Source organism: Eucalyptus grandis, chromosome 11 (genome assembly GCF_016545825.1).
Source record: "Eucalyptus grandis isolate ANBG69807.140 chromosome 11, ASM1654582v1, whole genome shotgun sequence".
Taxonomy (NCBI): Eukaryota; Viridiplantae; Streptophyta; class Magnoliopsida; order Myrtales; family Myrtaceae; genus Eucalyptus; species Eucalyptus grandis.
The window spans coordinates 42,530,797-42,557,897 of record NC_052622.1 but is presented as its reverse complement, the minus strand read 5'-3'; the positions used below and the strand labels follow the sequence as shown (position 1 = coordinate 42,557,897).

At 40.1% G+C, this 27,101-nt stretch overlaps 3 protein-coding genes across 3 annotated transcripts; 2 read left to right on the top strand and 1 right to left on the bottom strand.

Moving 5' to 3' along the window:
• Positions 1 to 131: 131 nt before the first annotated feature.
• Positions 132 to 4,675, top strand: LOC104426580 (protein KINESIN LIGHT CHAIN-RELATED 1). The gene is made up of 2 exons (XM_010039683.3): positions 132 to 1,948; positions 4,113 to 4,675. Exons 1-2 carry the CDS (start codon positions 132 to 134, stop codon positions 4,312 to 4,314), a joined length of 2,019 nt encoding a protein of 672 aa, XP_010037985.2. The 3' UTR covers positions 4,315 to 4,675.
• Positions 4,676 to 5,483: 808 nt separating this feature from the next.
• LOC104426579 (RING-H2 finger protein ATL16) lies at positions 5,484 to 7,007 on the bottom strand. The gene has a single exon (XM_010039682.3). The coding sequence runs from the start codon at positions 6,693 to 6,695 to the stop codon at positions 5,619 to 5,621; it is 1,077 nt and encodes a 358-aa protein (XP_010037984.2). The 5' UTR covers positions 6,696 to 7,007; the 3' UTR covers positions 5,484 to 5,618.
• Positions 7,008 to 22,762: 15,755 nt separating this feature from the next.
• LOC104426578 (ethylene-response factor C3) lies at positions 22,763 to 24,087 on the top strand. Its single transcript, XM_010039681.3, has one exon. The coding sequence runs from the start codon at positions 22,990 to 22,992 to the stop codon at positions 23,710 to 23,712; it is 723 nt and encodes a 240-aa protein (XP_010037983.1). The 5' UTR covers positions 22,763 to 22,989; the 3' UTR covers positions 23,713 to 24,087.
• The last annotated feature ends 3,014 nt before the right edge of the window (positions 24,088 to 27,101 follow it).

Below are 27,101 nucleotides of genomic sequence, written 5' to 3'. Positions count from 1 at the left end.
AATTAGTTCAATTAAAAAAATATGACTGAATTAATAACAATGAAATAAATTCAAAAATTGGTACTTTCCTGGCCAAACCCCTTGGATTTACTTAATTCAAATAAAGAGAGTACAAGCAAAACATTTCCTCTATGCTTCAGTTTTCCATTAGACGGAAGTCAACTGGAACAGCAGACAAACCTTTACCCCATTTTCTCTTTGGTTTTTCCTGGCAGAAATCCTGGCTGTCCGAGGGTTCTGCAAGGGTTTATGCAAAGCTCCGTCGCTGCCCCCTGCCAACACAGAAAAACTCAAGCCATCTCCCAGCGAGATCAATAGAATCCGTTCGCCATGAGAAGAGCTTCCGCATACCTCCTCGCGCACTGCAGACGCCAAAGCCCCAAACCATCATCTCCCCATTCGCCTCCAGTAACCCCTGCTCCAGGTCCCCCCACGGGTTACTACTACTCAAGCCGCACGAGTTCTTGGCGCCCGCGTCGAGAAACCTCGATACCCTCGTCGAGAAACCCGCTCCTGTCCCCTCGCGGCAGCGGAAAATCCGAGAAAGGTCGCAGCTTGAGGAGGCATTCGAGGCCGCGGGCACGCTGGACGAGATGATGGGCGCGTTCAAGAAGATGGAATCCTCCTTCGACGAGAAGGGGCTCGGCTTGGCGTCCCTCAAGATCGGCCTCAAGCTCGATCAGGAAGGCGGGGACCCCAACAAGATTCTGCATTTCGCGGACAGGGCTCTGAAGGGGTTGGATAGGGATGGTGAGCCCAGTTTGGTGGTTGCCATGGCTCTGCAGCTGATGGGTTCTGCTAATTACATGTTGAAGAGGTTTAGTGATAGTTTGGGGTACTTGAATAGATCTAACAGGATGTTGGCTAGGCTGGGGGAAGAGGGGTCTGGAGTGGAGGACATTAGACCCGTGCAGCACGCGGTGCTTCTTGAGTTGGCGAACGTGAAGACGGCGATGGGAAGGAGAGAGGAAGCTATTAGGGACCTTAGGAAGTGTCTGGAGATTAAGGAGGCGACTTTTGAGGAGGATAGTGTGGAGTTGGGTAAAGCAAATCGGGACGTTGCGGAAGCTTATGTTGCTGTTCTCAACTTTAAAGAGGCTCTGCCATTTGGTTTGAAGGCTCTCGAGATACACACAAATCATCTAGGTAATAATTCGGTGGAGGTTGCGCACGATAGGAGACTTCTTGGTGTGATATATAGTGGGTTGGAGCAGCATGACAAGGCACTGGAGCAGAATGAGCTTTCGCAGAAGGTTTTGAAGAGCTGGGGCCTCAATTCTGATTTGCTCCGTGCTGAGATTGATGCTGCGAATATGCAGGTTGCACTGGGAAAGACCGATCAAGCTATTAATACTCTGAGGGATGCCGTCCAAAAGACAGAAAAAGATAGTCAGACTAGGGCTTTGGTGTTCATATCAATGGGGAAAGCACTGGGTGATCAACAGAAGCTTGCAGATGCGAAGAGGTGCTTGGAGCTTGCTTGTGGGATTCTTGATAAGAAAGAGGCAGTGTCTCCAATAGAAGTTGCAGAAGCATACTCCGAAATATCTATGCAGTATGAGACCATGAACGAATTTGAAACGGCAATCTCATTACTAAAGAGAGCTCTCGCTTTACTGGAGAAACTTCCGCAGGAGCAACATTCCGAGGGAAGTGTTTCTGCAAGGATAGGATGGTTGCTGTTGCTGACAGGGAAAGTACAACAGGCAATTCCTTACTTGGAGAGTGCAGCAGAAAGGTTGGAAGGAAGCTTTGGTTCAAAACATTTTGGAGTAGGTTATATTTATAACAATCTGGGAGCCGCATATTTGGAGCTAGATAGACCACAATCAGCTGCACAGATGTTTGCTGTTGCAAAGGACATTATGGATGTTGCGCTTGGTCCACATCATGCCGATTCAATTGAAGCCTGTCAGAACCTTTCAAAAGCATACAGTACCATGGGAAGGTAAGAAAAGAACTGCTTAGTTTTTTGTTTCTTTCCTTAGATTGGTGTTTTGCTTGACTTGTCAGGTGGCGAAGTTGCTGCAAAAGCAGTAAGATAAGTCTAGAGAATAACTTGTGGCATTTCACATTAGATTGAATAATATGGCTGCTTAACTAAAACATTAACTTATGGAGAGCCTGTGTGATGGTGCATCTTAGACTCACCATAACTTCTCTTTTCTGCATTTATTTTTTAATGAAATAGCCTCCAACATGAGGGTATCTGAAGGCCATACAGAAGCAATAAATCCCTCTCCCTTCCATTTTCCCTGCTACCTCATAGGTCTTTATTGCTAGAGGGCTTTGTTCCGAAATTTTATATATATACTCACATGCTGCTAGCGCTTGTATGTGATACTGTAGAGTTAGGTTGTTCAATGCGGTTGTCAGAGAATCACCTACGTGCAACTTCTTGATCAATTCCATCCAGAGTTCATTCTGGACAGTAGATTGTAAAAAGTTGTTTTAGATGTCCTAAGGCTTTCGCATTTTCTTTTCTATACCTTGTTATGCTTGAGATCAATTTATGGTGAGAACTGCATCACAGCTAGCCACTGTTTGAGGGGTTGAAGAATTGCTAATTCCAAACAGCTGGCTATATCCATATTGCTCTTCTGCAGGTTGAAGAATATTAGTTGTTTTCAACGTTTTGTCCCTTTTTCCCTCCCTATCTCTCAAGTTTAGTTCTTTTAAAGAATTCCTTTCAGTAGCTAGCATTTTCTATGATATTTCTTTAAAATCCTAAATTCCCTGTCACTTTCAGACTTATTGCTGTGATATGGCATCTAGATTGTGATAACATTTTTTATCTGCTCTCATCAATAACTTGGCATTCTTTGCATACTCAGAAGCCTTAAAGTAAATTGTGACATAAAATTTGTTACTTCACTCGGAAACAATCATACAGGGTATAATGCTTTATTTGAGCCCATTCGGAGAGTAACATGTGAGAGTCTATGGGCATTAAATTTCTGTGTATGATAAGAGATACTGTGACACTTGTTACTTTGCGTGCAAAAATAGTTCTTATTCCAAATCTTATCTTGTGCCTTTCTAGTCTATTTGATACTTACAGTCACAAATAATTTGTTTGTTGTGGTTCACATTTTGTTTCTTCTCACTCTCTCTCTTTTTTCTTTTTCTTTTTTTTTTTTTTTTTGGGAGGGGGGGGGGACATGTTAAATTGCGTCCTTTGGGCACTTGTTAAGCCTTATTAAATATGCTTCGAGAATTTAAAATTTATTACTTGAAGCAACTTTCTTAAGAAGTATGCTTCTTCATTTTCAAGTTGTCTAAGAAATTGAAATTTCCGCCTTTAGCTAACTTAACTAGTGCCCTAGGAGCACTTATTAACCAGACCCTTTTTCTCATGCTCCTTTTGCTCAATAGTATTTTTGGATTGTGGTGACATGCACATAATTGTTGACTTGATTCTCTTTGAGAATTTTCCCCCAAATAATTTCATTTGAACTTAGCTGCTATTTAGGTCTTGAGTGTTTTTATTTTATAGTGAAATCAATGAGAAGTAGGTTTTTACTCAATTGGGAAATATTTTAACTTTATTGAAGTTTCTACTCAACCTTATTGCTTGGTTGCAAGTAGCCCAAGTCCATGAGCCTTTCATGATCTTTTAGATCTGCAAATGGAAGGGATAAATTAAATTTTCTGCTTGTTACATCCCAAGCCAACCAAACTGCGAGATAGCAGAACTTTATGGTTCAATAAGTCATATTTCGGCACCTTTTCTAGTAAAAAGAGGTGTCTTACTTGTCAAATATAAAATTGGTGTATCATGAGTCTATTGAATGGATTGATCTTGTTTAGATGGTACCTATTTGATGACACTCTATTATTGCACCCATCAAATGCTAATTTTTTCAAGTTCAATAGCTGATCGAGTAATAAATATATAATACTCCTTGGTCCATGCTAATCTGACAAAAAACATACTTTTATTGGTTTACTGTGTCAAGTCAAGTTAATAAGAAATCATGTTACTGGTAATTCAATTTTGCTTGAATGAGCTATTAGGCAGCTTTAGCTAACGTGGTAGTCCTCAAATATTTTATCTGTCAATATGCAAGAACTTTGAGGATAAAACATGTTTCCATTCCTCGGTGATGCAGCTATGCACTTGCGATTGAGTTTCAGCAGCAAGTTGTTGATGCTTGGGACAACCATGGAGCAAGTGCAGAAGACGAACTCAGAGAGGCCCGGAGTCATCTGGAACAATTGAAGAAAAAGGCCCACGGTGCACTGTCAGATGAGCTTAGTAGAAAGCCCTTGCCCTTGCCTCAGATCGATTCTTCCAGGTCTCAAACAAACTGATCTTCTTGATGACCAGGGTCACTTGGTAATTACTGCTAAATTCAGATTAGCTTCATCATGTTAAAGGGCATTTTGCGCGTTTACAAAGCACTGTCTTTGATGGTTCCTCGGCAGAGTTTGTTTCTTGCACAGCTGCCCATGTAATTAGTCGAGGCATGCAGCAAGGCAAGTGGTGAAGTCTTTTAGTTCTTGCCGGGTTTGAACTCTACGATGTTAAAGATAAATGAGAAGCAATTCTGTATGCTTTTAAGCAAGATCAGGTTTTCTTGATTGTTATTCTTTTCTGCCCAACTGCATATTAATTCATTAATGAGTATTAAAAATTGAGAAATAGAAGTCATGGGCACAGCGTTCTTCCTCTGATGTTGTATTTTATGGGACTCTCTCGTTATGATTAAGGTTAAAGGTACAGTGATACTTGGATCTGCTGGTACATATAAGCCTAGTTTGGAAGACTGGAAAGTGGAAGCTTTCTTCTTGAACGCCTTTATTAGTGGCATGCTGAACAGGTGCTGCTCTTTCCACGGTTGCCCTTGATTGCTTTTAATCAATTTCTATGTCGTGCTTTTTGCACGCCAGTCATTTTAGCAGTAGTCCTAAGGGTACTTTCTAAAGTATACTTGATGGCATCGGCTTTGTATAAAATAGAAAGTCAGTGCTTGGAACGTTAAAATTTTCCTTGGCTATTCTAACTGGTGCCCTTGGCGCATTCAGATCCTACATTCGTTTTGGCCATCCACCAATTTTAGTTTCTTTTTTGCCCTTCTGTTATTGTACTTATTGGCTCTAACTGGTGAACTCCTTCAGTAAAGATGTCAACAATAGCTCATGCAACGTTCTGGAAAAGAATGCATGACTGTAATATGTCCCTATTTCCGGAAGTTCATGCATTCTTTAGAGGGTAAAATGAGAGGGTTCATGAAACTTCTTACTCATACATTTTTCTGTGAAAGAGTGAAAAGAGGTTAAGTTGTCGAATGGTGCCCGACCAGAATGATACTTTCTCAATGGCATCAATGCAACTGGTTGAGGACAAAAAGAAGTTTGCAATCATTTTCAAGGATGGTGTCCCGAATGTGATCACTTTATGTTGTACTCATTGCTTGGCTATTGACTGTTTATTTTCTAGTCTGCCGTACCTTTCCTCTCGAGATTTGAACCGAATGAAATTCATAGCAAGCCATTTTTCTCATTCATAATGCATATGCAATAGATTCATAGCTGTAATCTTCAGTACCATCATTTCCGTAATAAAAAGAAGGAAAAAATCCTTGTCCAACCCTAGAAAGGCCATTCATCTTCATCTAAACGAAGTCACCCTCGCATTCATTCGACTTGATCGACCTATGTAAAGCATTCACATAGGGTTCTGTATGTCTACTTTCGACGCGAGGCGTGATGCACACAAACACTGAAGGAAAAGAGTCATCTCCGAGATCTGCTACTGCATTCTTCCTTTGCATTTTCGTCACGATGACCTTTTTCATAATAGTCGCCTGGATGGCCAAGAAAAGATTTCTGTCTTTCGCGGAGTCCAGTGAGAAAGATCTCCTGATGGGTTGGACGATCAACTGGTCTTGATCTCTTACATCAATGTCTTCATGCGCCTTAACCGAACCACGGTGGCACTTCTTCTTCTTTAAGCTGCCGAGCTCCACTTCCAACTTCCTTTGGTTGTGCTGAGATTGCACCGGCATCAATCCACTCCTCTCTTGCCTTTCAGATGACACTACTTCATCACTCCTCAGTTCGATTACCACGTAATCTTCTTCGTCTCCCATGTCAGAAAACAATTGTGAACCCTGAGGAGAAGAGCTCGGCGCCATGAGGTGGTCGTTAGGACACTGAGCCGTGCCTGAAATGTTTGTCCTGCAGAGCGGACATCTAGAATTGCTCTGAAGCCACATGTCGATACAATCGGAATGGAAAGCGTGGCTGCAAGTGGGGAGAACTCTGAGCAGATCCTGCTCCTGAAACTCATTCAAACAAACTGTGCAGCCACAGAAGCTTCTCCGCTTTGCTTCTATGCTTCGAAATGGAAAAGCCGGGATCTCTCGAATTATCGTACGATCAAGTCCTGCTTGATTCCATGTTGCTGGGGAGAGTGCGATGAACGAGTCTTCATCTTCTTCTTGTTGATGCTGTAGGAGAGAGAAACGTCTCAAGAGACGGAGTTGGCGCTGGCTTGGGCAGCACTTGATGAGGATGAAGCAGTAGCTGACCAGTAGAAAAGCCGTAACAGCAATGCTCAGAGCTGCAATGGTTAGAATATACAGAGAAGAGGCAGCACTAGGGACTTGTGAGTGGTTTTCCTGGGAAGTGATTGAAGGAACAGGTTGAGATTCAAGGTGGAAAGAGAGCTTGATCGCCACATCTTCCATTTTCAGAGGAGACTTTCAAATGCAAAGAAACCTGGTTTCAGAAAGGACCTGACTTTGCAGCACGGTTACTGACTGATCGAGAGAGCGAGAGGGAGGGAGAGCTACATAGAGAATGATGCAATTTTTTTCTTGTTGGCAACGCTTAGCAATGGGGCGTGGGACTTGGGGCCATTGGGACATAAAGGATGATAATTGTGGATGTGCTTAAGTTTACATAATTGTGGACAAGGCATGCAGAAGAGCTTGAAGTTTAAGCATTGCTGGATTTCTTCCAAAAGTGCGTATCTGGAATGATCATGCGGTTGGCACATAGGGAGACCACTCGTCCCTGCTCATTCATATAAATTGAAAATTTCTCCTTTTTATATGGTTTTCCTAATTCCAGTTGTTTGTCTGCGCTTTACAATTCTTTCCCTAGTATTTGATGAATGCAGTGCAGGAGAACAATTATTGAGCAAGAAAAGTGATTCACAGAAAGAATTAGCTTCATCATATGTAATCAGTAGCACCCACCCCTGTAGATTCAGGGAAAGAGAGACTCTCACCGCTCAAAGGACAGGGAAAATTGAAATGGAACAACAGAATAAGGATTTCAACATCAAAAGTAACCCTAAACTGATCTGACTTCATTCTATTCTTGAACTTCCGGGGACTAGGCCTAGGCGGTTCACTTCACATGACATCGTAGTTCTTGGATCTTCTCCATGATTCATGTGTTGATCTATTCTTGCTCTGCGCGTCTCGAAGCTTCCGCTGGAAACCTACAAGTCGCCAACCACAGGTGATGCACCAAGTGAGCTCAACCAGTAGCAGCTGCCTGTGGATCATGTATCTCGACCATCTTATAGGAAGTCGATCATCTTCCCCAAAGCGTTGCGCATTTACTCGATGAAATGGACGGTTTTGGATCAATCTTTAACGCAGTTGAATTAAATTACTTTTGCCACCATCCCCGTCATCAGCATATCCAACCCCGTTCTTGAAGGATTGAAAGTGTTTGTCCATGACGTCGAAGTACATAAAGAATTCAAGGGCTTGCGAGCTGTTTAACAAACATTATCCTACTCCCTGAATTAATATTGTCCATGACGTTGATGTTCTACTAAGTTTCGGGGAATAATGAAATATTATATGATTCCACATGTCGACATTTATATATTTTAAACAGTGTCGAGCATTTTGCATCACATGAAGGTCAATCTCTAAGAGACGCAGTAATTACCAAAGTAGAAGTCATCATAAGCAAAAGTAGACCGATTACGTGCCCGATGGACTACCGGTTTGCGTAGAACTGGCCGCACCACGACTGTTGGTGGACAAAGTTCTGGACAAGGGCATTTTAACTTTAAGGACTGCCCTAACCGGGTTGAGCCTAAGCCAGGCTCGTCTAGTCCGGAAAATCGCATTTATTCTTGCGTTGATAGGCAGGTCCATGCACTCGTTTAGGAATAACTTGAAAGCCCGAGTCAGCTCGGGGCCATCCATTGACCCCCTACAAAGAGAAGGGATAAGTGAATATATAGAAATTGTTTCACCTATCTATCACCATTACAACCTACTTCCATGGTTAAGGACTCGTTTACATTAGCGTAAAATTTCATGATTTCATATTTTAAAAGAGATAATTGAAGTCCGTAAATTACATGATTTAAATTAAATAAGAAGTAACGAGTAAAAGTCGATCCATGCTTACCTTCTTTTCTTAATCGTTTTTTTTTTACAAGTTTCGTTAACTTCGGTGCACTACAAAAGTCAAACAGCGTGGGTTCATAATTCATAGAAACTGGAAGTATGATTTCTAGGTCGCGTGAGTGAGGCAATTCCCCCCAATCCTGCTCTTAGATTTCTTGCTTGAATTCTGAGTTACTTTACGTTGAGTTATCTCAAATATTTAGAGAAGAAATGTGCAGTCTTGGGCCTGGGGCTCCGTGAATGAAGTCTCGGTTTCGAGGGTCAACATCTTGGGTCCAGGCTAAGGTCCCAAGAACAAGCTCACGGGGTCGGGTCAGGGCGTCGAGCGCGGGGTTCCTGGGATCTGGGCATCGGGGTCTCGAATATGGGGTTGAGGTCACGGTTTTGAGGGACAAGTCCAAGGCATGAGTGTTTGGGGTGTTCGGTCGGGACATCGAGGGTCCGATGGGGGCGCTAGGCTACTGAGGTCCTGAGGTCGGACATCAAGATTACAAGCATAGAAAGTCGAGATTCTAGGTCCGACATTCAGGATCAGGATCCCATATACGAGCTTAGAGCTTTTAGTAAAGTAGTGTCGAAGTCGTATATCGAGATCAGTCTCTATCTCATTCAAAGTATTCTGATTACGTTGGCCTTATTTTGAGGAATTGATCGAATATCGAAAGATCACATCATTATTGTCTATTAATGAATTCGTTTCGAAAAGTATAGCTCCAATGAAATTTCAAATTGGCGAGACGAAGAAGACCCTACAAGCAAACTCGTTGGCTCGGATTTGGTGGAAAGCGTGACTCAGATGAGGGGTCACGGTCAAGGCCGGTTGCTGTCACAGTTGCATAGACTAACCCCAACATCCCGTTCAAACCGAATTAAAAACTCTCTCTCTCTCTCTCTCTCACTCGCATTCTAGACGAGGAATCGATGCAAAAAGACAAGAAGAAAAAGAAGAAAGAAACAAGGGGTGGGACCGTCAATCTGCCCCCGGAAACGACAACCTCAGCAGCCAGGAACCACTTCCCTTTTCCAGCAGCTTCCAAGAAGGAGGGGCGGGGTTGCGGAATCATTAATTTACTTACGAATAACTGGGTCAGGTTAGCGACTGTGGCCTTCCTCGTCGACCTCGGTAATAATAGTCTTCGTAGCAAAGTATAATGAGACAATCTGGAGATTTTCTTCGCAGCTTCCTAAGCCATGGAAAGTCCAACCTGCTCACCGGGTGCGGTTCCTCTTTCTCTCATCTCTTGGATTCCATTGTATTAGTTTGACAAGTAAGAGCCTCGTTTTGGATTTTGGCCCCGGCATGGTTTGAAGGGCATCTTCGGCTTTGCCTGGTCGAAAGGGTTCGTTTGTTATCATCATCGTTATCTTTTGGACTGGCCAATTTTAGCTAGTGGACATTGACTAGAATAAAGTTTTTAGGAGATTTTTTTTTTTTTTTGTAGCTTTGTCCGTGCTAACGAGGGCGCGAGTCGGCGGGCTGCACGTATGACCCTTCAGTAATGTGATAAACGTGAACTCGACATGCTAATTTGTTAGGAAATTTGAGGTACCGATGCGCTGGGTCAAGATGCTGCGTGCATACTGAAATGACGTGGATGGAACTCTTAGAAATTTTTTAGAATACTTGGATCGTCAAAAAAAAAAAACCAAAGAAACTATCCAATTGAAGAATCTACTATCCAAAACAGTTATTTTGGAGACCCCCAATGTCCCAAAGTTCAGAATATACTTTTGATCCGTTTCAACCTCTCAAAGCACATCGTTCTGCTGCATTTCGGTAGGCGAGAATATCAAGTCTTTGTTCACGTTGCGGGTTGATAAATTTCTGCTTCTTCCGTTGTTAAGATGAAACCTAGACATAGTGAGACTAAGCCATGCTATTGTCTCCCCCACATCCTTTGGAGCATACATTAGAACAGTAGTCTGTCGAGAAATGTGACATGAGTTGTCGTGAGTTTGTTAGATCTCAAATTTCACATCTCGAGAGAGAGAGAGAACATTTGGGAAACCTAGTGCCGCAAAGTCATGATTTGAATTCTTCTCTTGATTTTGATGGGACTTGGAGCTAATCATAAGGATAAAAACTAATGCGTAGGTGACTAATTGATTCGTAGCACCAGCTACACTTTGAAGTTTGTGTAGGAGTTTTGCCGAACCAGGTTGAATTACATGATGACCCGCTTGTCATGATGGGGCTCTGTTGGAATCTAGGACCGTGAACGAGATTAAGATATGATATATAATTAAAAACGACCGAATGGTCAAATTCGGGATCCCATGGATTGGTCATTCGATGATTTGTAGTCTTGCACTCGAGTCTTAACCTTGAATGAGGAAGACTAATCAATTTGGAAAACCCCAGTTTTCATCTTTCTATTTTTTGGTGGGTACGAAATCTAGCGGCTACTAATTACTGCACTTTCTAATGCTCGAGCTAGGCAGAGGTTCGCCTGCAATTCTCAACTCAACGCGCCGAGCACGACGAGGCCTTCTTTCATCAAAGGGATATAAATACAATTAAGCCCCAGCGTCGAAAGTTGCTTGTTAGGCAGCCCAATTGCTTAAGTTACACCTTTGGAGGTGTCGTTTCGAAAAAGTAAATATCAAAATTTGGAAGAATTTAATTGCACTCTTCTTATTAGGGTTTAGTTATCTATACGAACACGATTAGAAATTTTTGGTATACTTTATCCTGTTTAAACATCAAAGAGTTTCGCCCTATTCCCCGATAAGAATCGGAGAAATACTGCCATAAGTTCAAGCTTTCGAGGACATTGAAGGGTAAACATTAGCAAGAACACAAGAATTTGGACCGTTGTGAATATTGACTCTTAATTTTCCGTTCCCTTACTTTATTTTGTTACTTTCCCCAATTTAGCAAAAGCTTGCGTTGTGTGCCTTTTAACTTTACAAGATAGCTGCATTTCAAAATTCTTATTCAACACTGAAAAATCAAATTCGTCCTGCTTGGCTCGAGGTCTTCTATTTGTAATAACAAATTGGGCATTCGCTAGCATAAGTAATTTTTAATTAATCTTAACTGCTCGCCTTCCGATTTAACTTTGAATGCTACAGATAACTCTAGAAAATTCAATGGATTTGAATAACGAATTTCTCCATGCAGTCAAAATGATCCCCATACTTCTTTGACTGCCTTTCTTGTGCAGTTTTTTTAACATTTGTAGAAAAAAATTTGGCATTTTGAAAAGCAACCCCTCCCTCTATCTTGTCTTTTTCAGGATGTCAAAGCCTTTTTAAGGTCTTGCTTAGGACCATTGACAAACCTCCTATCAGAGCTGATCTGGAAGAGAAATTCTTGCACAAAAATCATGTGAGCATATACCATCTCAATCATTTATCACGTAACTCTTGTTCTAAGGTCAACATGTTCAACCGTCGAGACATGCTCGATACATATAATCCAAAGACCATAAAATATATTATCAATATGGAATTGACGACACTAAGGGCAGTTAGGAAACATATTTTCCAGAAGTTGGAATGAATTTTCAATATTTGAATTTCTTAGGGAAAACTACTAAAAAAGTCTTAAAGCTATCGCATTAGTACACATTCAATCATAAACATATCCGATTTAATCCTAAATATTTTCACATTAATACTGATTAAGTCCATTTGGCAATTTAGGAAGAGAATTCTTGACATGAATATTGGACATCCTATGTGACATGATTGTCGTTTAAATTGACATTTTTAAATAATATTTATTATTTTCTCTTTTCTTTTTTTCCCCCTTTATTTTGGCCAATGGACCCTTGCCTAGGGCCAATGAGCAATAAAGACGAGGGGTTCCAAGTTCCGTCCAAACTCTACATGGAACTTGGAACATATTTGGTGGGACAAATTCCATAATTTCAGGAACCTAAAACTTACCCTATTACAAGTTCTAAAATCAATTCCATGATCTAACTAGGCTCCACATGTACTCTTAATTGAATGATTGTAGTAAATCAACACATTTGATGACCACCATTTGCTACACAATTCACTAATCACAACTTATAGTTAGACATACGAAAACTATAAAATATTAACAAAATAAAAGTCCTAGTCATAGATCTTACCAAATATGAAGGCTCAAATTAGTAGTTTCACATCACACTCATTATTGGATGCTATAGAATACTGTGGGATTGCTTGAAGACATATAACAAGAAAAACACAAAGACTTGCTCTAGGTTTTGAGTTCTCGATTCCACTTAGAACATAGAACCCATCTATTAGAACAGGTTTCCTAACTTTTATTACCTGAACCTACCTTGTATATCCAAAAACCTAAAACCAGACTAGTTCTTAGGTTTCCGATTATACCTTGAAACCATGCTCCCTTTTAGCGATTAAGGGCGCAAAGGTCCTCGCCATGTCTAGGTGAGGGTCACCTTACCCATGGCACGGTTTGCTGGCCTTTGCTGACCAAAATAAAAGGTTAATGACTCATTGGTATTAATATAATAGATTAAGCCTCTTTTGAAATTTTTCTCGAATTTCTTAGGATGTCGGTAACATTGGGCGATTTGTCTAGGAGTGAGTTAGCTATCCCAAAATAGAAAGCATGATTCAAGGAGAGGCACCTTTCAAAACATATATACAGGGTAAAAGCCATTAAAGTCACTAAAGTATTAAAAAAAAGGCTAAGTTTTTATTTCATTTTTTCTTTTATACAATTCCCTAGGTGTGGGCCGGGAGAGGGTATCAGTTTCGTTTTTTTTTTTTTTTTGTCGGATGAGGCATCAAATTAAATGCGATAATTCGTTGTTAATTTGCTATTGAAAAAGTAAATTTCAAAAATAAATTTGATATGAATTTTACATGAGAACTGGCCGAGTCTGTCGGTTCCTGGATGGAAATTGCCGGATCGGGGATTCGACTAAAGATCGAGCTGAGTTTGGTCATTCCCTAGTTTTTAAGTTGTGAACCTATCTGTATCCTTTGGGAACTGGCCTTAAATTGGACCGGTTAGGGTGATCCCGGCTAGATCCTGAATTGAACTAGTACTGTTTCTCACGCCCTAGATTGGATATTGTGGGATAAGTACTAGAAGTGTCAAAAATAGTATACGACACTAGCTTTAGTGCCAAAAAATTTCGCCGGCTCACTTAAGTACTAAATCGGAGGAAAAACGATCATTTTAGTGCCGACAGCTTGTTACGTGTCATTTATAATTAAAATTATAATAGGACTTGGCAAAATATTTAAAAAAATCCAATCCACGTGATATGCTTAGTATTGAAGTGATTATTTTTTAACAATAACGGGCACTGGAGTGATTACTTTAAATAAAATTTGGCACTTAAATGATTATTATTTACAACTTTTAAATGATGTCTTTTAAGGGTTACATGCTAATTAGGCATGCCGGCGAGCCATGTAGGACTGAGAAATTAATAAAATATAGCAACGACAATTTGGACCAGAGTTAGCGTTTAAATAATCATTTCTTTATAAAAAAAAATTGATATTTAAGTCATCTGAAAAAAAAAATTTGACAGTAAAGTGAGCGCCATACACGATTTTTAGCATTTTGAGTATACGTATCGTGGATTGACGAGTTCTCAATAGCAATGGCAAAGAGGAAACGCTTATCGTGAGGTGTGACGATGGTTCCTGGAATATTCTTTGGGGAGTTTGGTAGGAAAAGGTGGGGCGTGCGTATGCATGCGTGCGTATGTTTTTCTTTGCTTTTCTCTATTTTTGTCGGTATGCTTTTGGACGAGCCATTTTACAATTTTCCGCCTAACTTTTAAAAGTCTATTCGATATTAACCCTCGAACCGAAACTTACTCCATGTGGTAGTCGTCATAGATATGATTATCTATTTAGCTACTTTGTGCACTGCTATAAACATGGCAGTAACAACGTCTAGAACTCCACATTATAATCCAAACTTTGCATAGATTAGTATGGTCATAGAAGATAACCCACATTTTATCATTGCTAGCATAACTTACTAGCAAGTGTTATTAAAGAACCCAAAAGCAATTCCGCCGTCTCATCTTTCCCCCCAATTCTTTTTCATTTCTCAATTCCTTCCCCGGTATTTTTTTCACTGGTATTTCTAAAACTTTGACCACCATTCCCCACAAAAAAAAAACACTTTCTTTTGGTCTATACCATACATCTCCAAATGTGCGATTCAATCCCTCACGACAAGACAAACCCTTAGAAAGCAATGTAATCCTACCATCTCGGTCATTTATTATGTGCATTTCATTGTAGGGTCCACATTATCAATAGTCTAGATGTGCTAAGTATAGATAATTCGTAGACCTTATAACATATTTTCAATTCGGAATTGATGATACCTATAAAGGACAATCTAGAAATACATTTTTTTCAAAAGAGTTGGAATAAATTTTCAGTATATGGATTCCCTAGGATTTCGGTAACATTGGGCGATTGGTGGAGGAGTGAGTTAACTATCCCCAAAAAGAAAGCTTGATTCAAGGAGAGGTACCGCTCAAAACATATGCATACATACATACATACGTACATACGTGTGTGTGTGTATATAAGTGACAAGTCTATTAAGAATGGTCTGGAAAGTTGATTTGGTGAGTAGTGTATTAAAACGCTATTGGTTGTCGAATATGGTCAATTTGTTTGAAGTAGGGTGAGCATGGCCAGAGCGATTCCATTCCATGGTAAGAATAAGAAACTGCACCGATTCATGGTAAAATCGATTTGAAACAAAATGGTCGGTTCCAAGGAAAAACTTAAGAACTGTCCTCACCCGACATTTATCTTTTCATATTTTCCTTTCCGCAATCCCCTAGGTGTGGGCTGGGAGTGGGCAATTTAGGTGTGATCCTTTTTTTCTTTCTAGACTATACTTGCTACCTTGTTACTAAAAAAGTGAGTTTTAGGAAGAAATTCGCTGAGCAATTCAATTCGTGAGCTGACAGAATTGGGTCAATTTCCAGCTTTTAACCTAATGAAGCTACATATTCTTTTAGGAATCGGCTCTGAACTGGACTTGGTAAAGCTGATCTCGGCCAGTTTCTGAATTGAGCTTGCACCGTTACTCACCCGTATTTGGATGTTTGTCTTTGGCGAGTTCTCAACGGCGGTGGCAATGAGGAAACACGAATTTGACGGGGCACTGGCGAATGTTCCCGTCACAGCGGTGGTCGTGGGTGGGGACGACGACGACATGACCAGTTTGGCAGGAAGAGGAGAGAGACAAAGTGTGTGCGTCTCTTTTTGTAGGAATGCTCTTCGCCAAATTATAATGATCCATATGACATAATTTTAATGGAAAAATATAAAAAAAAATTGTAAATCTATTACACCAGTGTCTTTTAGTCTTAAACATTTTTTTGTACTAATTGAGTTATATATCTTTTGATGATTTGCTATTGTATTATATTTTATTAATTTTGACCGAAAATCATTGATATAAATGTCGGTTATCTTATGTGACATGATCAGTATTAATGTTAGCAATTTTTAAATCATTTTAAAAAATTTCTGAAATTTTAATCACTTTTTTTTTTGTCTTTTCTCTTCTTTCATTTCCTTTTCTTTTCCCCAACCGACTAGAAGTGAGGGCCATGAATCCTCACGTAGTTTGGGCGAGGGTGTCATGGCTTTTGCCTGGATCTTTGGCTAGGCCACAACAAGCAAGGGTGTTGACCCTTGCCTAGAATAGGCGAGGGTTGCTAGCCCTTGCCTATGACTGGCAATGGTTGGCTAGCCACCCCATTAGCTTAGACTTGTAAAAAAAAGACAAAGAAAGAAAACGAAAAGGAAAATATTAAAAAAAATTGTTCATATTAATGCTGGTCATGCCACGTAGAATAACTAATATCAATGTCGGCAATTGTTGGGTAAAATTGGTCGATGAACTATATTAGCAAATTATCAAAATGTTTAGGACTTAATTGATATAAATAAAAATTTATGACTGAATTGCACAAATACAATAGGTTTATAACTTTTTTGGTACTTTCCCTAATTTTAATACACGACCCACCTGACTTTTTTATGCCAAACTCTTAAAAATCTATGATTGGGGATGGTCAGCTAGCCACCTTGTTGACCCAAAGTTGTTTAAAAAAACAAAGAAATAAAAGGAAAAATAAAATATTAAAAATTATAAACATTGTTTATATCAACGCCAGTTGTGTCATGTAAGATGGCCAGCATCTATGTCAGCGATTTCTTACCAATTTTTTTTTTTTTTGGTCTTACTTTAATCCTACTCTAACACTCACTCTCAAACTTTTGTCCTACCTCCTTGCAGGGCGTGGGAGTCGAAACCCACTCCTGAAATGAAATCAACCCCCCTGAGAAGGTGGGGATTTGAACCCCCCACCCCACCTCCCTTCTAAGTTGAAAGGGTAGCCAGGGGCGAACCAAAATTGGTCGGATGGACTATATTAACAAATCATCAAAATGTTTATGACTTAATTAGTACAAATAAAAAGTTTATGACTGAATTTACATGCATGTAATAGGTTTATAACTTTTTTGGTACTTAATTTTAATACGACTCTTTTGACTTTTTTATGCCAGACTTTTAAAAATCTATTCAATAAATTGACTCACAAATACAAACTAACGTTGACGTGAGACTCATAGCAGATATGGCTATTGATGATCAACTTTGTACATTGCAAAAGACATGTTAAGAACAACGTCTAGAACTCCTTATTATAATCTAGAATATAAATCAAACTTATGCATAGATTAGTATGGTCATAAAAGACAACCCGCATCTTATCATTGCTAGTATAAGCTACTAGCAAGTGTTATTAAAGATAAGCAACTCCACCATCTCATCTTTCCTCCAATCCTTTTTCATTTCTCAGTTCTTTCGCCAGTAGTTTTTGCCTACTTTTTTGTCGAACTTTGGCCACCGTTTAATCAATTAATTTAAATCCCCCCGCGGGACCCTTTTCTCCTTTTTTGTTGTGTCTATACATCTCCAAGGGTGCGATTCAATACTCTCGGCCGCCTATAACCTAAAGCTACTTTTAATTAACCACGTATCTACATTGCTAGGCATATAATTCCAAAGATAATTCAAAAATACAATGATGTCACTAACGAACAAAACCCTAGAAAGCTATGTACTCCTACCTAAATGGATAGACGCGTGGCAATATAGCCACAAGAAAACGGAGAAAGGTCAAAGGTCAATGGTCATTTTGGCCTCTCCCAGGGTTTTAACTTTATGGAGTCTTGTGGGACGGACCAAGTGGCGCACTACGTCAAAATCTTTCTCGATCTCAAGAACGGTTCGTCCTATCTTTATTCCATTTTGATGCTTTGTACTTTTTTATTTATTCCCACCAAAGCAAAATAAAATAAAGTATATATATATCGCTTTCAATTACGTCCTCCGAACGTATGTAGATGCATGAACTTGAGCCCTTGAATTTTGCGCACGAGGACCAAATTGATTGTTTATCATTACGATTTTATCCGAACTGGTGCTTACAATGAATCGAGATCGTGTTCTGGAGTTAGATATGATTGTTGTATAGTTGGGCACGAGGGCACGAGCCCAACATTCCTTCTTTCTCCCGAAGATTGAAAGGATTCGCCTAATCCGGACCTTTTTCATTAATATCCATACATGGATCCATCCCATGCTAAAAATATGTAAAGTTAGATTAGAAATAAGATGTGAAAGTTGACAAAGGGGAGACAGACATGCACATGAAATAACCCGAGTCAAAACTTGACTTTAATATCATGTTTGAAAATAAATCGATAGGTAGAGAAAGATCACATGTATACATTTCAATGATATAATTAAGTCATCACATTTGTGATTTCTATAGGGCTAGGAGAAATTTATACCACTTAAATCACCTTTTTTGCTTGCGGTGAGAATCGTGAGATGCATCTTAAATGTCTCGTGTGAACCCAACATAGCCATCGCTGTTGAGAGATTAGAAACATACTTGATACCCTACCACAAAGTTAAGTGATGTGGGATAACCTGTTATATAAGAAAGTACTTATAATTCTATGATTTGCATTGATTTTTCACATCAAATAGAGGGTGGTTGCACTTTTTGAGCATACGACTAATCTTTATCGAGTAATTCCCTGTCTCATATATACCAGGCAATAATCGAAGACGCACGACTCTATATCATCCGTTAAATAGGCACATACATCTCAGAACCTCCAAGTGTCTCAGTTCCCTCTATGCTGGACGTCATGTATCAAATGTCCGGAAGCACGATTCACATCCAAGATAAGGTGCACGTTTAAATGCGTGCAGCCGTCTCACTCCTTCGTCCGAATCTTTCGCGAGTCCAGCAAGTTGTCATTCGATGTCGCTCCTTTCGACCAACAACAAGGATTCATGCCCCATTCCCCAAAAAACGTTCGCATCACACCCCATTCGACAAGGACCCGACCTTGACACGACCTCGTCAGCGATATCACCGAGGATTCGATTGCTGGTTAATTACGCTCCGTTTGTGGCCGAAACAAACAAATAGACGGCGAATGCCAGTTGGGACAGTGCACAACCGAAACGCTGTGGTTTTAAACGGTTTATGCTCTTAGGAAGAAATGGCTCATCTAACATTATGATTAGATAAACCTGTCAAAATTAGGAGTGAGTATCGGTCCAAGGTCAACCCGGATTGATCTAGACCAGGACCACCAAATTTCAACCCCGCTGGCCCCTGGCCCGGTTCCTGGGAGATTGGGCCAATCATCCAGTCTTAGATTCTTAGACCAACACTACTGCAGTTGGTGGCCTTCTGTCATCACGGTGAGAGTTAGGGTTGGCCCAATCGGACCAACTCTCGAGTTCCAGGTTAGTCCAATCCGACCAACTCGACTATATATCTAATATATTACTTATAATTTTTTTATATAGGGAAAATCTTAAAATAAATAGCGTCAACAATATTAAATAGCTATTTAGTAAGGAGTTCAAGTAATTTTACATTGTTATTTAATAACTTAGATTTTTAATGTCTTTTATGGTGTCAATAGTCATAATTTACCAATGAGGAAAATGTTTTTGTGAAGAGTACTCACGGCGTCTAAAAAGGCATAAACAACTCTTTATGGCATCATCCTCTAGTATTCGTTTTCTTCTGTCTTATTTGTCCTTTTAGTTTTCAATTTGTCAAAATCGAAAGAAACAATTTCTCTGCTCACCACTTGACACTCGTCTCGCTCGCTTTGGGTTACTCGTGCCGCTCGATGCTCGATGCTTGCTTGACTTGTTGCTTCCCGTTCAACATTTGATGCTCATTTTGTTCAATGCTCACCCCCAGTTGACTCTCACCGCTTGCCTTTCTTAACTGACCTTGCTCATCATCAAACCCATTGAGTTGGTATGGTCCTTGGTTGCCTTTTTAAGAAGTACAAAAAATGAAATACAAAATTATTGGTTGGTTTTAGGTTGACTCTGAAACCGAATTGAACTCATTGGGTCAATTTGGTCCTCAATTGCTTTTTTAAGGAGTACAAAAAATGAAATAAAAAATTATCGATTGGTCATGGGTTGACCCTAGAACCGAATCGAACCCATTGGGTCGATTCGGTCCTCGATCCTCAAGCTCAATAAGGTCGGTCATCGGTCCCAAAAATTGAATACCAACACTTTATGGGTTAGTCCTAGGATTAGGAGGCGGACCGACCCAATCCGGACTATGCTCACCCCTAGTCAAAATGGGTCATTTTACCCATATGAGTGTTAAATGTGTCAGTTATATCAAATAAATTGGTCATAAATAGATCTAAATATAATATGTATGTTAAATGACTCAAGCAAATTTACAATTCACTTAGACCCAATCCATCTTAATGACTCTTTCTTCATTCTTTCTCGTCCACTCCTCATTCACAATGGTTTGGGTATAAGTTTTCATAAATTGGATTAAAAATGGAAGTATTCTAATTGGGTCAGATGTGAATCACTAGCATTGCATCGCATGGAAATAAAGTAAATGAGTTTATCTAGGTTTGGACCATTTTGATGCGATCCACTTGCTTGCTGTGTTTAGGTAGTACTCATGCCGTTTCCCCTTTTGGGAGTAATTTGATATAAAATCAGAAAGAAAAAAAGGACGAATTTTTATGTTATCCAAAAAGTGGTCACGACTTTGAAGGACTTTCAAAATGCTCGTAAAAGAGAGGGTCTGTACCTGGACCATTCTCTCTCACATAGAAATCATTAAAATAAATAAACGTGGCCATATAGGCTTGCTTAAAGATGTTAAACATAAAAATGCCCTTGATGTCTCTTTCCCCCCCGACGTCCTTATCGCGAACACGAAACCAGAGAAAACATGGTCCATAACCATACAAACATCCTTTTCATCGTTCAACGATGAAGATCGATTGATCATGTCGACTCTCCTCTCGGCTCAGACTCCGATTGCGCTTAGAACTCCCGAAACCACTTTCACATTAACCTAATTTCTTTGGCTTCTCTATTCCCACGATTTCATTTTATTTTATCCTTTTTATGTGCTCTTCTTTACTATTCGTTTGTAAGTAATTGATGTGATTTTTTGAATATCATGCGATAAAAAATTGAAGCATTACGTCGCATCGATCGATGCTTTGATGAACGAGTTGGATCGAAGCATCCACTGCTAAGAGGGTTTCCTGCGTGACAGAAGAATCACGCCGTTAAAAGATAGGTTTGAGGAAAGACACTGGATTCATGTGCAAAAATTCCATCTAGCAACTATAGGTTACATGTTTCATTCCACGAGAAGAATGATTGTGGAAGATCGTGTGACATGAATAGAAATCCTCTATTCTCTCTCATTTGCTCTCAATCCGTATCACATTATTGTTAAAATGGAAAACCGAAATCAATTTAATGATCAAGATCTTATAGATGTGCTGAAAATTCAGACTCGATAAGGAAATTAGAATCTCACGGATTATCGGCAAAACTAAATGCGATGTAAATTATTGGATGTGGACTTCAAGTGAGTTGCTTTTCAATGTAGTTCTCGATTTTCCATTGCCTGAAGGAAATAAGAAGAGTCAATACCAACTTTTCAAACGTTGGCCCAAAAAAAAAAAAAAATACAGAAAAGAAAGGAACAAGTTTGCCAAGGAAGGTTCTTGGCAGGAACCTTTTGCTAACTTGCCATTATTATGTAGAATTATAATACTCCAAGTGGCGATCTTACATTCTTGACCAGGTCCTCCCATAAACAAAGCTTTCCAAAATGAAAATAAAAATAAAAAAAGGTCCTCTAATTTCATGATTATCGGATAGGTAATTCGTTTAAGTTTAATAAAGCCTCTTGAGCCGCCCCCAAGGGAGTAGCCTTCGTTGAAGCTTGAATAGGCGATTGCGTTGTCTGTAAATTAGTTCGAATTATGTAAAGTTGCAGAAATAAATAATGAATAATACGAGCTAGTAAAGGTGATCCTAATCCCGACCAGCACATCACGGATTAAATATTTGATTGCGGATGTATGAAATTCAATTGCCAAATAGTACACATTCAACTCGATGCTTTGACCACTCTTTCCAAAAGGGGACTAAAATTAGGTTACGCAAAGAAAAAATAATCACAAAAATTCGTTTCGAGCATGAATTGGTAAAATGAGGAGGGGCGTCTTGGTCCACCGCTGGATGTCATATCATACCATGAAAAAATGATGATGATGATGGAGAACCGGAGAACCAGAATTAGAGGAGAAAATTATGCACTCTTAAAAGCTTAAATTCATGCGATAAGAGACTGCAACAGGGAAATTAGCAAAGAAAATGAATAGTCCTCTCCTGCTTTTCCCCTCGAATGGACACTCCACCATGTCCACATCCCTAACATAGTCAAGGTCTTTGGGCAATCAGCATCGTCCACACGTTAGGAGCCTAGCGCTCGGCCCTGCACTGTCCATCGAAATCACGGGACGAAGGTTTCCCAAGGCTCTCTAGTGATGGGATTCGAGCAGCGAATGTAGACGCGAGTCAAATTGGACCCGAACCTCGGACGTGGACGGAGGCGGGCTATCCGAAAAAGATATCCGAGAATCGATCACAAGATGGAGCGCAAACTTGCACAGCAGTAACTTTCTCTTTCACCTCGTCCCCTGAATTCGGATCGTCTCTCTTCGGCTCCAATTGCCCTCGTCAAGGGGCACTAGCCATGGCTGTCCCTACCGAAATCCAAAGTGGAAAGGAGAGAGATTGATGAGATCATGGAGAAGTGAGGTCCTTTTCTAGATGAAATAATAAACAAACGTCTGTCGGATTTTTCTAAATTTTTTCAGTGTTGGTCCAACCCCCGCCGCCGTGCATCATTTGACTCACGTGCTCAATGTGTCCACTTCCTTTTTATTGCTACAACACCAGGACATCCTCCTTGCCCAATAAACCTCTCCTCTCAGTCCCCTGTTTCCATCACCTCTTTTTAATAATTTTTTTCTTTGTCTCGATCTCTTATCCTCTTATCGGAGCTATCGACCTCCCTCACCACCCCCCTTCAATTACCCCTTCCCTTTTTTATTATATAAATCCCCACCCGAATCATTACCCCATTTACAAATTTCTCTCGAGAATTGAGGACAACACACAGCCCTCGAGAACTCGACAAAAAACAGAGCAAGAAACAGAGCACCCATCTCCAAAATGCAATCTTGCTTCTTCCAATACCAAACCCAAGAAATCTCCACCGAGAGTTCCTTGAATTGCGGAGTGTTCAATCACGATATGCTCCCCTTCAACTTCAATGATTCCGAGGAGATGCTCCTCCTCAACCTCCTCGCCGCCTCGGGGGTGAAGGAGTCCTCTGAATCTCTCTCCTCCAATGGCTCCAAATTCAAAGAGGAAGAAGTCACCTCCAGCACTTGCAGCACCGACGATTCGCAGCAGCCGGGACAGGAGGCCAATGCGAATCATCAGGAGAAGGAGAAGTCATACCGAGGGGTGAGGAAGCGCCCGTGGGGGAAGTACGCGGCGGAGATAAGGGACTCGACCAGGCACGGGATCAGGGTCTGGCTCGGGACGTTCGACAGCCCTGAGGCGGCGGCGATGGCGTACGACCAGGCAGCCTTCTCGATGAGGGGGTCGATGGCGGTGCTGAACTTTCCGGTGGAGAGAGTGAGGGAGTCCCTGAGGGAGATGAAGTACTCCTGCGAGGAAGGGTGCTCGCCGGTTGTGGCCCTCAAGCGGAGGCACTGCCTGAGGAGGAAGTCAGCATCGTCGGCTGCAGCGGCAAGGAAGAGGAGAGAGAAGGAGGTGGCGGCGCCGGCATCGAACCTGGTGGTGTTCGAGGATCTCGGGCCGGAATACTTAGAGGAGTTGCTTAGCACGTCCGAGAGCAATGGCAGCCCTGCTAGCAGTCACTGGTGAATTGTTAGAAGCAGAGGAGCTTCAGCTCCCGCTTCAGGGGATTCTTTGTTTAATTTTCTTGTTCTTTAATTTCTTCTTTCCTCTCTTCTCTGTTTTTATATTTCTGTGTTTTATCTGGGTGGGTTTTTGCTAGAATATTAGGAGCAATGATAAAAAAATAAAAAAAATATTAAAAATGTTGAGTTTAGTGGGAATTATCTTGCAGAAGTCAGGTGTAATTTAGACTTCTTCTCTTCTTTCTTTCTTTCCTTTTTTTTTTTCCGATTTTATTTCGTGAAGCCATAACCAGGCGGATTGTAAAAGTTTCAGAAATTCATCTTTTTATATTAGATGCAATATGCTTTCCCCCAAGCAAAAGGTGGCGGTTTTTGAGTACCCAATCGATTCTCACGATAATTCAAAAGTTCCGACGTCCTAATCATGTTAGAACTTTTGAAATCGATCACGAGGAAATGCGTAAATACAAATGATTCTAACTCACATGTTGATCGAGAAAGATAAAATAGGGTTATCGCTTTCACATCCGATGCAGTATTATAGAATAAGGTAAACGACCGCATACTGCTTAATCTTAATTTTATCAAAAAAAGCTTCTTTAGATAAGTTGACTCGGAGATTATTAGTGGCGCATGGGCACGACACCGAAAGAGTGTTCTATTTACTTCATCATGTTCCCTTCCTACCCCTACACCCGCCCATTTGATTTCTCTTGGGTCCCTGTCTTGCTAGCTTGCTACTTTATGCTTAGTCGTCCAGAGTATTGATACCTCGTTCCTTATAATAAGATGCGCTAGATCTTGTGACGAACAAGTAGATCTAATCGGACCCTACGACGTTACGTTGTCGATTATCGTTGCCGATGCGATTCCTAATCCGTTGGACTTATGCAGAAGTTTCATCAATCGACGATTCGGATGCTGATTGCTGATGAATTTCTGGAAAAGTTGAAAGAGAGGAAGAAGTCGAAAGGTCAGTTTGAGAATGAATGGGCCGCAACTCGTGTGCTCATTTGAGGTCATTTTAGGCCTCTAAACTCAAGTTTTTCAATGTTTGGGGCTTACGCTTTGGCCCCTTTTTTTTTACTTAGTTAATTACGAATTTTGCTTTCTATTTAGGCTTAATTACGTTGGTTTATGGTTTTCTACGGTTGGACCCCATACGTTTAGGATTTTAATTTATATTATCAAACACCTAGATAAACAAAGATTGCAAGTTCCAATTTATGGTTGTTTCATTGTCGTGTAATGTGTAAACGGTGTCTTAATCAAAAAAAAAAAAAAAAAAAAAACTTACTAATTAACTATACTCGGGCACTTGTTAACGAGATCGATTTATTCATCAAGCAGAGACCATTAGATAGCCGCTGCATCATTTTGAGAATTCATTAAAAAGAAAAAGTGAGAGTTTCTCTTTGTACTTTAGTGTTTGATACATGTTTTTTTGATACATGATACTTAATTCTCTCGCTCCCCTCGAGCTTCCCGGCGGTCTCTTCACGACCAACCTTGTCTGTCCGAAAACGATGGCTCTCGACATCATTAGTGCTGCTTTATTTGTCTTTGCACTTTGCACTTTCTACTTTGCTTAAATAAGGCTCCCCTTATTTTGTGAAAATTAAATAATTTTGAAAAAATATTTTCTAAAAAGTGTTTGTTTATATTGTTTAAAAAAATGAATCAATAAAAAAAAATTTATTGTTCACTAAAATATTTAGACATAAAGTCCACTAGGTTTAAAGGTTTAATTTGGGGTGTTTGGGCCAATTAGGGCATCCATGCAAGTTCAAGATGGAAATTCCCAATATTGGGTGGGGAAGGTTTAATTTGGGGTTTTTTTTTTTTGACAAATTAGGGCACCTATGTAGTTTCACGCATTTCAAGATGGAAATTCCCCGCATCGGGCGTGAACCGATCATGTAAGCGCAAGTTTGGAAACCATTATGCTTCTGGAAATAATTTTTTATCAAAGTTGATTCTTTTTTATTTTATTCTTGGGAACAATTTCTAAGTATTTTAAGCCATTTAGTAATTGTTCAAAATTTTTATTCTTGGAATAGTATTGTATTTAGTACCGTTCTAAAAATTTCCAATCCAAATCATTTTCTTTTAATTTTTTAATAATATTATTACTTTTTTTCTTTTTTCTTCTTTTCTTTCTTTCTCCTCTTCTTCTTCAAAGGTCGCCAGTCGCTAGTCTTGGGATGATTGGCAATTGGCGAGACAAGGGCTGGTGACCTCACCAAAGCATCACTGGCCCTTGGCGAGGCCGCTCCTCGTCGACCGAGCCTAGATTTGGTGAGGTCAAGCCACACCGGCGACTAGGCAAACTCAGCCGAGCCTAGGGGTGAGCATGGTCCGAGTTGGGCCAGTCCACCCCCTAACCTTAGGACCAACCCACACAGTGCTAGTCCTCAAATTTTGAGACCAAGGACCGACCCTATTGAGTTTGGGATCGAGGACCGGACCGACCCAATGGGTTATGTTTGATTCCAAGGTCAACCCAAGACCAATCAATAATTTTTTATTTCATTTTTTGTATTCCTTAAAAAAAATGATTGATGACCGGATTGACCTAATGGATCGGTTCGGTTTTAAGGTCAACCTAGGACTAATCAATAATTTTTTATTTTATTTTTAGTACTCCTTGAAATGGCAACCGATGACCATACCGATCTAATGGGTTCGATGATGAGCGAGGTCAACTAAGAAAAACAAGCAGTGAGGGTCAAGTGAGGTGAGCGTCGAATAGAATAAGCATCAAATGTCGAGCGACGAGCAATAAGCCAAGCGAGTATTGAGCACCGAGTGGCATAAGTGACCCAAAGCGAGTGAGGCGAGGGTCGAGTGGTGAGCGAAGAAGTTGTTTCTTTCGATTTTGGCAAATCGAAGATTAAGAGGACAAATAAGACAAAAGAGAACGAATATTAAAGGAGGATGTCATAAAGAGTTGTTTATACCTTTTTGAACGCTGTGAGGATTCCTTACGAAAACATTTTTCTCTTTTGTAAATTATGACTATTGACGTTGTAAAAGACATTAAAAATCTAAGTTATTAAAAAACAATGTAAAATTACTTGAACTCCTCACTAAAGAGCTATTTAATATTGTTGATGACATTTATTTTAAAGTTTTATCTATATAAAAAATTATAAATACTATATTAGATATATATATATATATATATATATATATATATATATATATATATATTCGGGGTTGGTCTAAATTAGACCGACCCAGAACTCTTAGGACCCAGGACCTACCCGCACAATACTGGTCTAGGAATTCTAAGATCAAGGACCGACCTAGTCTCATTGGGAACCGAACCAGAACTGGTAAGGTTGGGCCGATCTAGGGTCGGTCCGAGTTGACCCTAAACCGATACTCACC